Source organism: Cornus florida, unplaced genomic scaffold (assembly GCF_030987335.1).
Source record: "Cornus florida cultivar Cherokee Brave unplaced genomic scaffold, ASM3098733v1 CherokeeBrave_3.0.0_Hap2_Chr04, whole genome shotgun sequence".
NCBI classification, from domain to species: Eukaryota; Viridiplantae; Streptophyta; class Magnoliopsida; order Cornales; family Cornaceae; genus Cornus; species Cornus florida.
The window spans coordinates 36723681-36736098 of record NW_026775574.1 but is presented as its reverse complement, the minus strand read 5'-3'; the positions used below and the strand labels follow the sequence as shown (position 1 = coordinate 36736098).

At 33.8% G+C, this 12418-nt stretch overlaps 1 protein-coding gene across 4 annotated transcripts; it reads left to right on the top strand.

Moving 5' to 3' along the window:
- Nucleotides 1–328: 328 nt before the first annotated feature.
- Nucleotides 329–11606, top strand: LOC132303147 (N-acetylglucosaminyl-phosphatidylinositol biosynthetic protein gpi1). Of its 4 annotated transcripts, none has more exons than XM_059800274.1 (10): nucleotides 329–541; nucleotides 814–1033; nucleotides 4981–5370; nucleotides 5465–5605; nucleotides 5687–5790; nucleotides 5878–6099; nucleotides 7776–8270; nucleotides 9871–10298; nucleotides 11005–11098; nucleotides 11206–11606. In XM_059800274.1, exons 2-10 carry the CDS (start codon nucleotides 857–859, stop codon nucleotides 11339–11341), a joined length of 2187 nt encoding a protein of 728 aa, XP_059656257.1. In that variant the 5' UTR covers nucleotides 329–541; nucleotides 814–856; the 3' UTR covers nucleotides 11342–11606. The 4 variants fall into 4 exon arrangements, with proteins under 4 accessions (XP_059656257.1, XP_059656259.1, XP_059656258.1 ...); XM_059800276.1 differs by having other exon boundaries at nucleotides 4981–5374; nucleotides 5469–5605; XM_059800275.1 differs by having other exon boundaries at nucleotides 741–1033.
- The last annotated feature ends 812 nt before the right edge of the window (nucleotides 11607–12418 follow it).

Below are 12418 nucleotides of genomic sequence, written 5' to 3'. Positions count from 1 at the left end.
AACAGCTGCAGTCCTTGAGGTTCTACACCCTTAATATAGACGTATCATGCAGAAATTCGTACTATGACAAGTGATTTATCATCGAAGAAAACACACATCAACCGAATTTGCAATATCTTTTTAAAAGGACTCATAAGTTGTATCTTTTCTTTTTCTTGTTTTATTCGAAATCAAATTAGGGGGCATATTTAATAAAGTATGTCTTTTAGATTAAGACGGAATATCTCATTAAATCCAATACATTTCATGTCCTACCAATATTTAAAGATATTACCGTATAAAAAATTAAAAATAAAAGACCAAATGTGGTTTGGTCTTTTTTTTTGTTAAGAATAGCGTAACTTGGTAAACAAACACCATTCTTCATCCCAAAAACAAAGAAAAGGTTTCCAGAGTTTCATACCCTTCACTCTTCGCTACTACTGTAACTACTCTCTCCATTTTCTCGATCGTTCGCTGGCAAGAGACTGTTCTTGTTTTCTCTCACTATTCTTACATTACTCATGGTTTTGCTGCTTTGATTTCTCATGGTTTCTCAGAGGTAATGCCCCTTTTTCGCCTTCTGCTCTTTTTGTTTGACGAGAAAATGCAGGAAAAGTAGACACCGATATATACATATAAATTATCTGGCTTAGTTTTGTCGATTTTGATATTTTATTTTTCACGGAATTAACACAACGCAAAACCTAGAAATAATTTTCCTTCAAATTTTCTTCTCAAATTTTGTCAACCAAATATAGGGCGATGAAAATCATGTTTCAATTTTATTGTCATCTCCGTATGCAATGATTGATCATTGGAAGGCAATTATAGGATATTCACGATCTATGATCTAGAGCTTAGCTAAGATCATAAGATGAAAACGAGAAGGAAGTGTAGGCTTTGGTGGCCAAAACAGCTCTTATCAACTGAACTGTCATCCTCCACAATTCTATTTGGATGGTTTGTATCGTCCTCGCCGGCTTATCTTGACATCGTAGTGGCTTTTGCATGTGATGAGCTTTCACTTTCTGCTTCCAAACCTGGTCTACAGGTATAAACTAACATCCCAGCTCGAAATTTTCAATTTGACTCCATTATTTCTGATCATGTTCTTATTCTGAGTGGCTTATTTATTTATTTATTTATTTATTTGTATACCACAAATGTACAACACTAACAATTGGTTTATATGTGCCAACAATTGAAATACTATATATCACAGAGCACATGTGTTTAGGAGTTTATCACTAGATGTCAGGAATCTACTTTATGTTGATACTTAAAATTGACCATTTCTACTCAGAAGGCATGGGCTATGGTTATTTAAAGACTGACACACCACTAGTAGTTTTACAGGCATAATCTCAGGTTAATAGATGCCTAATAAGAATTAAACACTTCTCTTCTTTAAAAAGTTATGCCGAAAAAAAAAAAACTTTTGATAATTACCGAATAGTATGATTCAACTAATAAACTCATAAATCCCATGTGATCATCCACACTGAGCTTTATGTCATTCCATAAGTACATCTGAATTGTGATATAACTTAACATAGTTGAAATAACATTGATCATTTTATTGCTTATTGATCATGTCACTATCCTCTCTAATAAATTATATGGGCATGTAACCATGTGTAGTTTTAACTTTTAATACAAAACACAGTGCATAACTTAAACTAGTTGGACAAAATTTGAGAATATTGATTTTATAATTGCCATCGATACTGTAGAAGTTTCATCATTTAAATAATGTTTGTTCTCAAAATTTATGCATAAAAGTTAAATATACTAAAAGAGGGTCAATATTGTCCACAAAGTAACACAGTTCATTAAATTGTGCGCATAAGTGTATCAGCAAAATTTTCAACCTATACCGTATTGTGTGGACACATGGGCCTATACATTGGCGGTCTTAGTTCATCTGCTTCCCCTCTTCTTTGTGCCTATAGTGTTGGGGGCAGCGAAAGCACGCGAACACAAGAGAACCAATGAAAGCCAACAAAACAATCACATACAAACACAAGATATACATGGTTCACCCAAATTTAGGACTATGTATATGGATGAAAAGAGATTTCACTATGATTCTTAAATTATATTACAACAATAGAGTATCAACACCACATACATGCCTTTTTACCATGTACCACTCTACAAGCCTAATCCCTCGCTATTAGTGTTGTCGGTGTTTTCCTACTCTACCAACCCATAAATTTCCTCTACCCATCAACTCCCTCATGAGATTACATCTCTCTCATCCTCATAAGTCTCAACCCATAACTTATGTACCTATTTATAGAGTTCCAAACCCAATTCTTTGTTGGATAAGGATTACTTGCTTAATAAGAAATTTCCTTACAGAATACAAATCTAAAATAGAAACTTAATTATAATAGGAATTTGAGGCACAATTTCCAACAATCTCCACTTTGGCTTAAATTCCATCTAGCTAATCATTGATTCTCATGACCAGGACAATTCTGTAATTTGCAGCTTCAATCTTGACGATACTCCTGAAAAACTCCAATTGTCCATACTCTACGCCTCATGCCGACCCATCATGATTTTCATCGTGACTAATCAAACAGATTGACTCAACTTGCAACTGAAACCCGTTGCAGCAAATGTTGAGACTTACTGTGTTTTTTGGATCCCCTTCACCTTCGGCTCTGATACCAATTTGTTGGGGGCAGAGGAAGAGCGCGAACACAAAAGATCCAATGAAAGGCAACAAAACAATCACACACAAACACATGATATACATGGTTCACTCAAACTCAGGGCTACATCCATGGATGAGAAGAGATTCCATTATGATTCATAGAGATATTACAACAATATAGTATCAACACCACCTTACCATGTACCACTTCACAAGCGTAATCGCTCGTTATTAGTGTTGTCCGTTTTTTCCTGCTCTACCAACCCATAAACTACCACTACCATCAACTCCCTCATGAGATTAAATCTCTCTCATTCTCATAAGTTTCAGCCCATAACCTAGGTACCTATTTATAGAGTTCCAAACCCAATTCCTTGTTGGAAAAGGATTACTTGCTTAACAAAAATTTTCCTTACAAAATAGAACTCTAAAATAGAAACTTAATTAGAATAGGAATTTGAGACACAATTTCCAGCAAATAGATTGTTGGATCAGTGAGTACCATAGATTGTGTAATCATTTACTCATTGGTTGTGAATCCACTTAGTGAGTATTAAGAGTGGATAAATTATTTTTGTATGTATAATAGATAAGGATTCAATATCAGCAATACTGATTGAATCTAAGGATTTTAATATGCAGACAAGGGTAATAAGGTATTGGTTTATTCATCCTTAAAGAGATTAATACAACCTCCTTCATGTGTGTTACTTTTTGATAGCCGAAAAATCAAGGTGAGCAGTGCATGTAGCAAATATTTATATGCACGTGCACGTGTATGTGTATTTATGTGCATATATAAAAAATACAAATTACATAAGCAACATGAATGTGATAGGATTCTATTCCTAACAAGGTTGGCTTTGATACCAAGTGTAAAACCTTAGGTTCTTATTAGCTCTCGTGTATATATATGATATCATTTGGAATAACGCGTGTACTTGCCATTGCAACACTCCAATTTTCGTTGAAAGAAATATAAAGTACTAAAGAGTACTGGTAATTGGGGGTGACAATTCGTGTTAGCGTGTCGTGTGAGGACAACATGGATATCATGCTAATATGGGCCGACACAAACATGACACGATTATTATTCGTGCCAAGAAGCCTTGACATGATTATTAAATGAGTAACACAAAACGACATGCATAATCTGTTTAATAAATATGTTAGTTACTGACACGACAAGACAAGTTTAATTAAAATTGGATACAATTATGGTCAAATCAATACGAACACGACATATTTAGTTAAATGAGTCATTTTGAACACAAACACAACACTTTTATTCGACATTTTAAGTTAAATTTCATTTTTAACACAAACACAACATGTTTAGTTAAATGGGTCTCATCGGATTATAAACGGGTTGACAGGTCAAATATAAAAATGACACATTTAATTAGCATGTCAATTTGGGTTGACACGATTACAACCCTAGGACGATCAAGACAATTCCAAACACTTATCCAGTGTCATGTTCGAGTCATGTTATCGTGTCGTGTTAAGTATTGCCGCCCCTACTGGAAATGGTCTTCCACTCTCCGCAGGTACTCACTTTCCCACAGAGTCATGCTGGGAACAAGAGCCAAACTTCAGAGTTTTGAATGATTCTATTGGGTACTAATTTTAGTGATCCATCCATGGAGAATTTGGATTTTCCTTTAGGGACTACTTGAACTCAACCTAGTTTTGTAGTCTATTGTGCGAAAGAGATGGCATTTTATTGGATTTCTTTAAAGAAATTTCATTTCTAATTTGCCACTTTCATTCAATCTTGTTTGGCTAACATCTTGACTGATTACAATTTCCTCTTTAATATGCTAGCGTTTAGCTAATATGATTGTGCCTTCATTTTTATTTTCTTAGTATTATTTTGGGGGGTGTTTTCTGGAATGGAGTGAAGAATGGAGAAAAGATCATTTTGTGAGTGGGGATGTTATAAGTTGTCTTGCATGAAGGGCACTTTAGACTTGGTTGATTCAACTTTACAAAGGAGTTGAATGATTGAGCACTCCATCGTCAAAAGCAAGTATAACTATATAAAAAAAAAATGGATATGATCCTGGGATTGCTAGAGACAACAGTTAGTAGAGCTATCCTTCCCCTTATAAGTTCATATCTCAAAATATTTCTGTTTTTACCTGTTATACTGAAGGGGGAACTGGATGCATTTTCATATTTTGGATGACTGATGAGAGTGAGAGTTCCTTGCCCTATTATTTTATCACCTCCAGGATAAAAGTTATCCAATTTTGTTAATTATGTGATAGTGCTTTTTTTATTTTTTATTTTTCTAATTTCTGATGGTGATGCCTATTTCTTTTTACTAGGGGATCCTTCGTAAAACAAATGGAAACCTGCCAGTACTTTTACAAGATAAATGTATGCTCTCTGTTCTAGGTCATTGTGCTTTAGATTGCTGCAGCAATGGTCAACTGCTACGGGGAGTGGAAGAAGATAATCAAATTAAATCGAGCCATGGTAGCATATGTCGATGCAGCAGTCAAGATGTGCTTGGAGAAAATTATGAAAGATTGAACTGTGGATGCCACAAACTTGATGGAGTATTAGAACAATGCAGGCTTTCGTGCATTGAAAATAATAATTGGATCCAGCTTGTATACGATTCTCATAAATACACTAGTAGAAAAATTGAGTGGATTCCTGAATTGCATCACATACACTGGAACCAGCAAACAGTTTCACACTTTGATCTCCATGTATGTAAGTCATGATTACCTTTATTGCATATTAAATCTTAAGTCATTTTTGTCCTTGTGATGAATCTCCTCTTTTGACTAAACAAAAATTCAGGTAGTGTTCTATGATTCTCCTAAATTTGGTGCTCACCATTTCTCGTTGGGTTTTTGGAGTTCTTCTGAACAACTGAAAACTCCTCCCAGGAGACCTAAATGGGTTGAAGGACTTGACCAAAAGCAGCCATTCCTTGACTTGGTAATGTTGTTCGCAAGACTTAGCTCATTCAGATTGTTTGCTTAAAATATTTATTCTGCTGCTTTAATCATTTGTATACAGGATACTGTCATATTGGCAATAAACAGTGCCACTGCTGCCAAGTTATTCTATGAGAAACATGTTGGCCCTAAAAGATCTACTGCTCACTTTGCCATTGTTTGCACGTAATCTCTTCTAGACTTTGATGCTTCCCTTCAGCCCACAATCTTTTACTGTCTGCAAGTTTTAATGACATATGTTCTGGCTTTCAGGTTTTTTACCTTCACATGGCAACTGTTGGCTGTGTCCATGGCTTCATTTTCCACTATGTTCTATATTGTTCTTCAGTTCCTCCATGTCTTATTTAGTTATGGATCACAATCTTGGATATACGTCACACTACAAAAACTATTCAGCAATACATGGAAAAATATTCAAATCCGTTGTTGTCAGATCTTTTATTGGCCAATCTTTCTTCATGATAATGGTCTCAGGTAATATATCTATTTACGTAGGTAACCTTTTGCTATCAAATTTTATTTTATTTTATTTATTTATTTATTTTTTTTAAATCTTCACATTTAGAGGATGAAGTGCAAAATTGGAGGTTTGTAGGAAAGCTCTAGAATGAAAAGGATTTAAGTTAATTAAGAATAAAACTGAATCTATGGATTGTAACTTTAATAATTTAGAAATACAAAATAGGGATTTACCGAAAGTTGAGAATTAAGAGATACCAAAAAGTGAACATTTTTGCTATTTTAGACTCAATTATTCACAGTGAAAGAGAAATTGGAGATGATTTTCATAATATGATCAAGGAATGATACTTATCAAAGAAAAAAATAATAATCAAGGCACGATGGATTAAATATAGGAGTGTGTCTAAATATATAGTGTGATTGATGCATTCCTATTAGATTGATTTTTGATTATTATTTTTTAGAAATATGTCAGCTATTAGACCAGTCAGTCTTTATATGTAGGACATAGTGTTAGACAATTAAGAAACAACATTTGCATTAAGTGAGTTTGGTGCAAATGTGAATGCTGAGATGGATATGCGGTAAGATAAGAAAGGATAAAATTAGAAAATAGCACATTCATAAGATGGTTTGCCATCAATTGGAGATAAAATGAGAGAAAATAGATTAATATGGTTTGGACAAGTGTATAGAAAATCACTGAGTGCATTAGTTAGAAAGAGTGACATGACCCACATTGAAGGTAGTGTTAGTGGAAGAGGAAGATTAAAATTAACACAGGTAAAGTTAGTAAGGAAGTATGTGATAATATGTAATTTGATTGAGACTATGACCTTGACAGAGCAAGATGGAAAAATAGGATTCATGAAGCCGACTCCAAGTAGTTGAGGAAAAGCTTTATGGAGTTGAGTTGAATATCACATTTAGAGGATTCGGATTTCTGATTTGTAAGGCATATATTACATTCCCATAGCATGTCATGTTGTGTTGATTCGACTATGTTAAGAGGAGTAGCAGTGTCCATGTTAGACATATTTTGAGCATCTAAATCGTTAAAGTCAAATGATTCTACTTATTTCCTATAAAATTGATAGTTTGATAAAATTTTGGACTTTATGTTCTTAGATGATTTAAATTGAGTCGAATGTTGATATTAAAAAGGAAAAAAATGATTCCCCGAACCTCCTGTATTCATTTTCCGTTGAACTTAGATGATAAAAAAATAATAGCAAAAAGTTGACCAATCCAGCCTCCGGCAGAATTCATGTCCAAATTGGCCTGCAAATCTCGACGACGTGACTTTGTTATTTGTATGCATCATTAAAAGTAAATCCCCAACTCAAATCTTGACTGCAAAACCTATACCCTGCGTTCTTGCTGGTCATTGAGGTATCATTTTAACTCTTAAGCTGACATGTTCTTCACACACTCCTGTGAAATTGCTCATAAAGCAGCAATGGAAATTTGCAAGTGAACAAATATTTAGACATAGTACGTATGTATTTGTGGCTGATTTGAGATGACATTAACTTGGATGTCTATCAATATATTTTGTTTTCGTATTGTTCCTAGAGTGTGTTTTTTTTTTTTTTTTTTTTTTTTTTTTTTTTTTTTTTTTGTAATTTTATGTTTTTGGAGTGAAGTCCTTTAGATCCTTACTACTCTGGATTTCATTGATTTTTTAGGTCTCGATCATGCGTTGAATATGCGGAGAAAGCGGCATTACTTAAGCATTCTATGTGGTCAAGTCTAGCTGTTGATGTTCTTTTGGGAAACTTGCTTGGTCTAGTATTGCTGATTCATGCACAATCTGCTTGCCTATGGATTTCTTACTTTGCCAATGACATCATGAACTATTGGTTGCGGACTGGTTGTGTGTGGTTGATGGGAGTTCCAGCGGGTTTCAAGTTGAACACACAGTTGGCAGGAGTTCTTGGCATGATTTCTCTTAATGCAATCCAAATTTGGTCAACGCTTTGGTTCTTTGTGGGGTTACTCTCCATTTATTTTATTAAAGGACTTGCTGTGTCTGGGATTCTTTTTGGGCTCACTACACCTGCTGCTTTGATCATAGATATTATTTCTCTAGCAACATTACATGTGTCAGCTCTTCATTGGTCAATCTCACTACTCTATTCAAAGCAGATACAAGCAATAGCAGCTTTATGGCGCCTTTTCAGGTAATACTGACCTATTAACTGTTGAAATTCTTAAAATCTTTATTTGGCAATTCTAAATTGTTATTTGTTTGTGAGAAATAAATAATTACTGATGTTACTAGGTGGACAAAGCTAAGTGGTGATGTTACTGGGTACCCTTTTAATTCAACCAAATTAGGGCAGGTTTAGGATATGAGTTCAGGCATAAGTATTTTCACGAATGGATTTCTCGGAGTTTCTGTCAGAAACTAGTGTTTTTTCCTAATGCTTCAGCTAGATACAACACCCATATAATCAGGAGGGACAGAGCCATGATTTCATTTTTTCATTGGGGCAGGGTGTGGACTTGATAAAAGAAAAAAAAAATTCAACTAACATGACAAATATAGATTGTTCAAATCACAAGACATACAAGAAAAAAATTCATTGCAAAATAATATGGTAATCAAGGAGTAGTATAACAAAGATAAATACTTGACAGATATAAGAATTAAAATATGTATTCTTAATACCTCCATTGAATACAATTATAACTGTCCTCAACCGGTCCTTATATTTTGAAAGTGATGCATGATAACCTCATTATCTATGGTACATTGGGCAGCTGCCCTCTGTTTTCTATCGATTCAGTTAGCCTCCATCGATTTAGTGATGCATGATAGCCTCAATAAAAACACTGATGGAGCTAGGAATCTATGTTAGGGAGGTATGTTCAACTAACATGACAACTGTTCAGCAAGACAGTAATCTATTTTTGTAACGGTGCATTAATGAAGATATTCAAATAGTATGTCATTAAAAAAAAAAAAAAAAAAAAAAAAAAAACAGTAAAAATGATTAAAAAAACAGAAAATATATTCATAAAATTATGTTAATAAATTTAAATAAGAAGAGAAAAAGAGGTTACAATACATATAATCATACATGAGTGCAAAAGGAAGAATTTTAAGAAGAGGGAAAAAAAAAATAAACAAACAAAAGAAGAAGAATAATAAGAGAAAGAAAAGAAAAATGAGAGAACTTTAAAGAGAAAAAAAAGTGAGTTTGATTGAAGAAGGGAATTATAACTTTTTTTAAGGGAATCAAAAGAATTTGAAGAGTAAAAGAGAAAAGAAAGAAAAAAAATTCAGAGATATTTTTAGAAATTGAAAATATTAGGGAGGGCATTTATAAAATTTCTCATATATTTGTACATAAACAAAAAGTATATATATAATTGATGGAGCCGGTAGGAGTGCAATTGGTGCTTGGAGAGAAGGGTCCCAATCTTAATTTATAGATGGGAATCCTCCTTTGCCGAATTTTTTGAGAGGTTCTTGCCCCCCACATGAAATAACAATCTCCCTGTATACTTGAAAAGCAGAATATTTTCCGACGGGGAGAAGAAAGGCTATTGTGGGTGTGTTGTAAAAGACCTTTTAAACTTTGATTTAATGGATTCTTATTGCCAAGAATAAAGACAAATTGCCTTTGAATTGGTTAATTGGAGCTGATGTTTTCATGGAAGAGATAATACTTGTCAACCCGGAAATGGTCCGGTACCCTCTTTCCTTTTTGATATCATGCTTTTGTGGTGGTTTTAATGGTTAGGTTGCTCACTGAGTTGCTTTATTATTGGCAGGGGCCGAAAGTGGAATCCTCTTCGTCTAAGATTTGATAGCTATGACTACACCGTGGAGCAACACATTGTTGGATCTCTTCTGTTTACGCCACTATTACTTCTTCTACCAACCACTTCTGTTTTCTATATTTTCTTCACCATTATTAGCACAACCATTAGCTTCATCAGCATAATAATTGAGGTCACCATATCTGTCATTCATGCTACACCTTACACCAAAATTTTCCTTTGGTTGGTGAGGTCGAGAAGATTTCCTTCTGGGATATGGATTGAAGTTATATCTTGTCAGAGTAACACAAGTAATTCTCCAGAGATTGGATGTCTTACTGATGGCTTGCCATCTGAGGAGTCACAGCAAACAATGGATTTCAGCAGCAGTAGATCCACTGTTTTGGTTTCATTTCTTCACAGCAACTTTTTGAACATACGTGAGTCCTTGATCTATTTTTGATGACTCTTTAAGCTTTTAGTTACATTTGGGTTGCGGCAAATGATATAGTTATATTTCAACTACAGGAATGCATTTTTTTTTTTAAAATAAAAATAAAATGGATGGCAATTTTAACGAACTTAGTTAGTTTGTATTCATTGACAAATCTTGCGAACATGATGATGAAATTGTTTGCCAGGAATAACATTGTTCTATGATATACATATTTGTTATTTGAACTTTCAATTTGCAGTGTCGACTATAAAAACACTTTGTCTATGTGTGTTTTTAAGTACGGAGTAACATCATTTACATGCACATGTACACTTTCTCCCTTCGTTTGCCGTGTAAGAGCGAGGTGATATGCTACCTTCCTTCTTAATAAAAATGTATCACTTGTAACATCATTGGGACTTGAATTAGATTCTTGTAAGTGAGGATTTTTTTTTTCCTAGTTGGTTCTCACACACGCATGCCTCCATGGAGGCTTGAACTCTTGAATTAATTTAACAAAATGGCATAATAAAAGAGTTCTATGTACTAATATTCAGCTGTTGGGTGTCTGATAATAGTGCTTCACCTGTTTAGAAAGTCTGCATAAACAAAGCTTATGAGTATGACATCTATACTCAGACGCATTCTTGCGCCCATCCATGCTAATATGGTATTTTTTTGTTTTCTCTCTTTGGAAATATGTATTTCAGGACAAATAGTCTTGCCGCACTATGGACTTGCTTTTTCTGCGGTTTCTAGGTCATTTGTTGCTTCATCGGCTTATGGAGTTCTCACTGGAAGAAGGTGAGTAGCCATTATCTGTTTCCAACAGCTCAATTTTTCCATGATTATTGGAATTTTAAACATATGTTCATCTCTCTCTCTCTCCACACACATTTTCAATTTTGCAGTATTCCATCTACTTTGGGGACTCGTCTGCCTTCGATTATGCCATGGATATTCATCCCCTACAAAGAGTATTGGTGCCTTTGCCGTGATGCAATTCTGACATGCAAGGCAGATAACGACTATTTTGTATTTGGATGATCCAACACACTTAATCTGACCAAGTTTGATTCATTCTTTCTTCCCGAGTAACCAATTCTTTGCTGCTTGATTTGTAAATTCCTCTCATTGTTTCCACTGAGATTCGTGTTATTCACCACAACTTCATGTTGTGCTAGCCATCATTGGTTCAATTTTGTAAGATTTTGTTCTATGCATGAAATTTCAGACAATTCTTCTTTCTCCATATAGGCTGTCTAATTGTACAATTTTCCATATTTAAAATGCAATTGTTCCTCTTAGCATATGTGCTGCGTGCATGGTTAATTAATAATATTTGGAATGTCTGGATGCACTTTTTTAATTTTAATTTTAAAAAATTAAAAATAAAATAGTTGTGTATAAGTGTTATACTACAAAATAGTTGTGTAGGTACCTCAATTTTGAAAAATGATATCAAAGGCCTTAGCCTAAATGGTGCTTCTTTTACCTCTAAAAGTGAATAATGAGGGTTAAAGACGTGTGTTTCTCGTCAATGGAAAAAGAAAAATATAAAAAGATAAAACAAAATTTGAAAATTGATGTTTTGGGGAAATCTTCGATATATTAAGTTTGTAGACAAGAAGGAATGGATTTGGACATATCCTAATGCAGTGTGCCATTGAACTCGGTTTGTTTAGACGTAAAATAATTTTTAGAAAATATATTTTTTATTTTTTGGTGTTTGGTTATCGTAAAATATTTACGAAAAAAAAAAATATTAAATTTTAACAAAAATAATTTATCCATAAATTTTCGACAAATTATTTTACATGTCTCGCATGATGGACTCGACCTCAATTTCGACGTAAATTTTTTGCCAAACACCGGCAAAGTAAAAATAGAAGAATATTTTATCTGAAAAAAAAAAATATTTTTCAAAAAAAATATTTTACGTCGAAACAAACGGACTAAAATCTGAATAACTTACATGAATCATTGTGAAACAAATGTGCCTCCTTTTACAGTAAAATAAATACAAACTTCATATGGGCCAACATTGTATCAGCTTTGTTGTAATACTAATTTTATTTTAATTTAAAAATAACTTAAAAAATAAAAAAGTGAAATGACAATTTC

Bases quoted from the DNA above. Each gene is read 5' to 3' on its own strand.
- LOC132303147 (XM_059800274.1), top strand. From the start codon at position 857: ATGAAAACGAGAAGGAAGTGTAGGCTTTGGTGGCCAAAACAGCTCTTA. The intron at 5,791-5,877 runs GTAATCTCTTCT...TCTGGCTTTCAG, and splicing joins CACTTTGCCATTGTTTGCAC to GTTTTTTACCTTCACATGGC. The intron at 8,271-9,870 runs GTAATACTGACC...TATTATTGGCAG, and splicing joins GCTTTATGGCGCCTTTTCAG to GGGCCGAAAGTGGAATCCTC.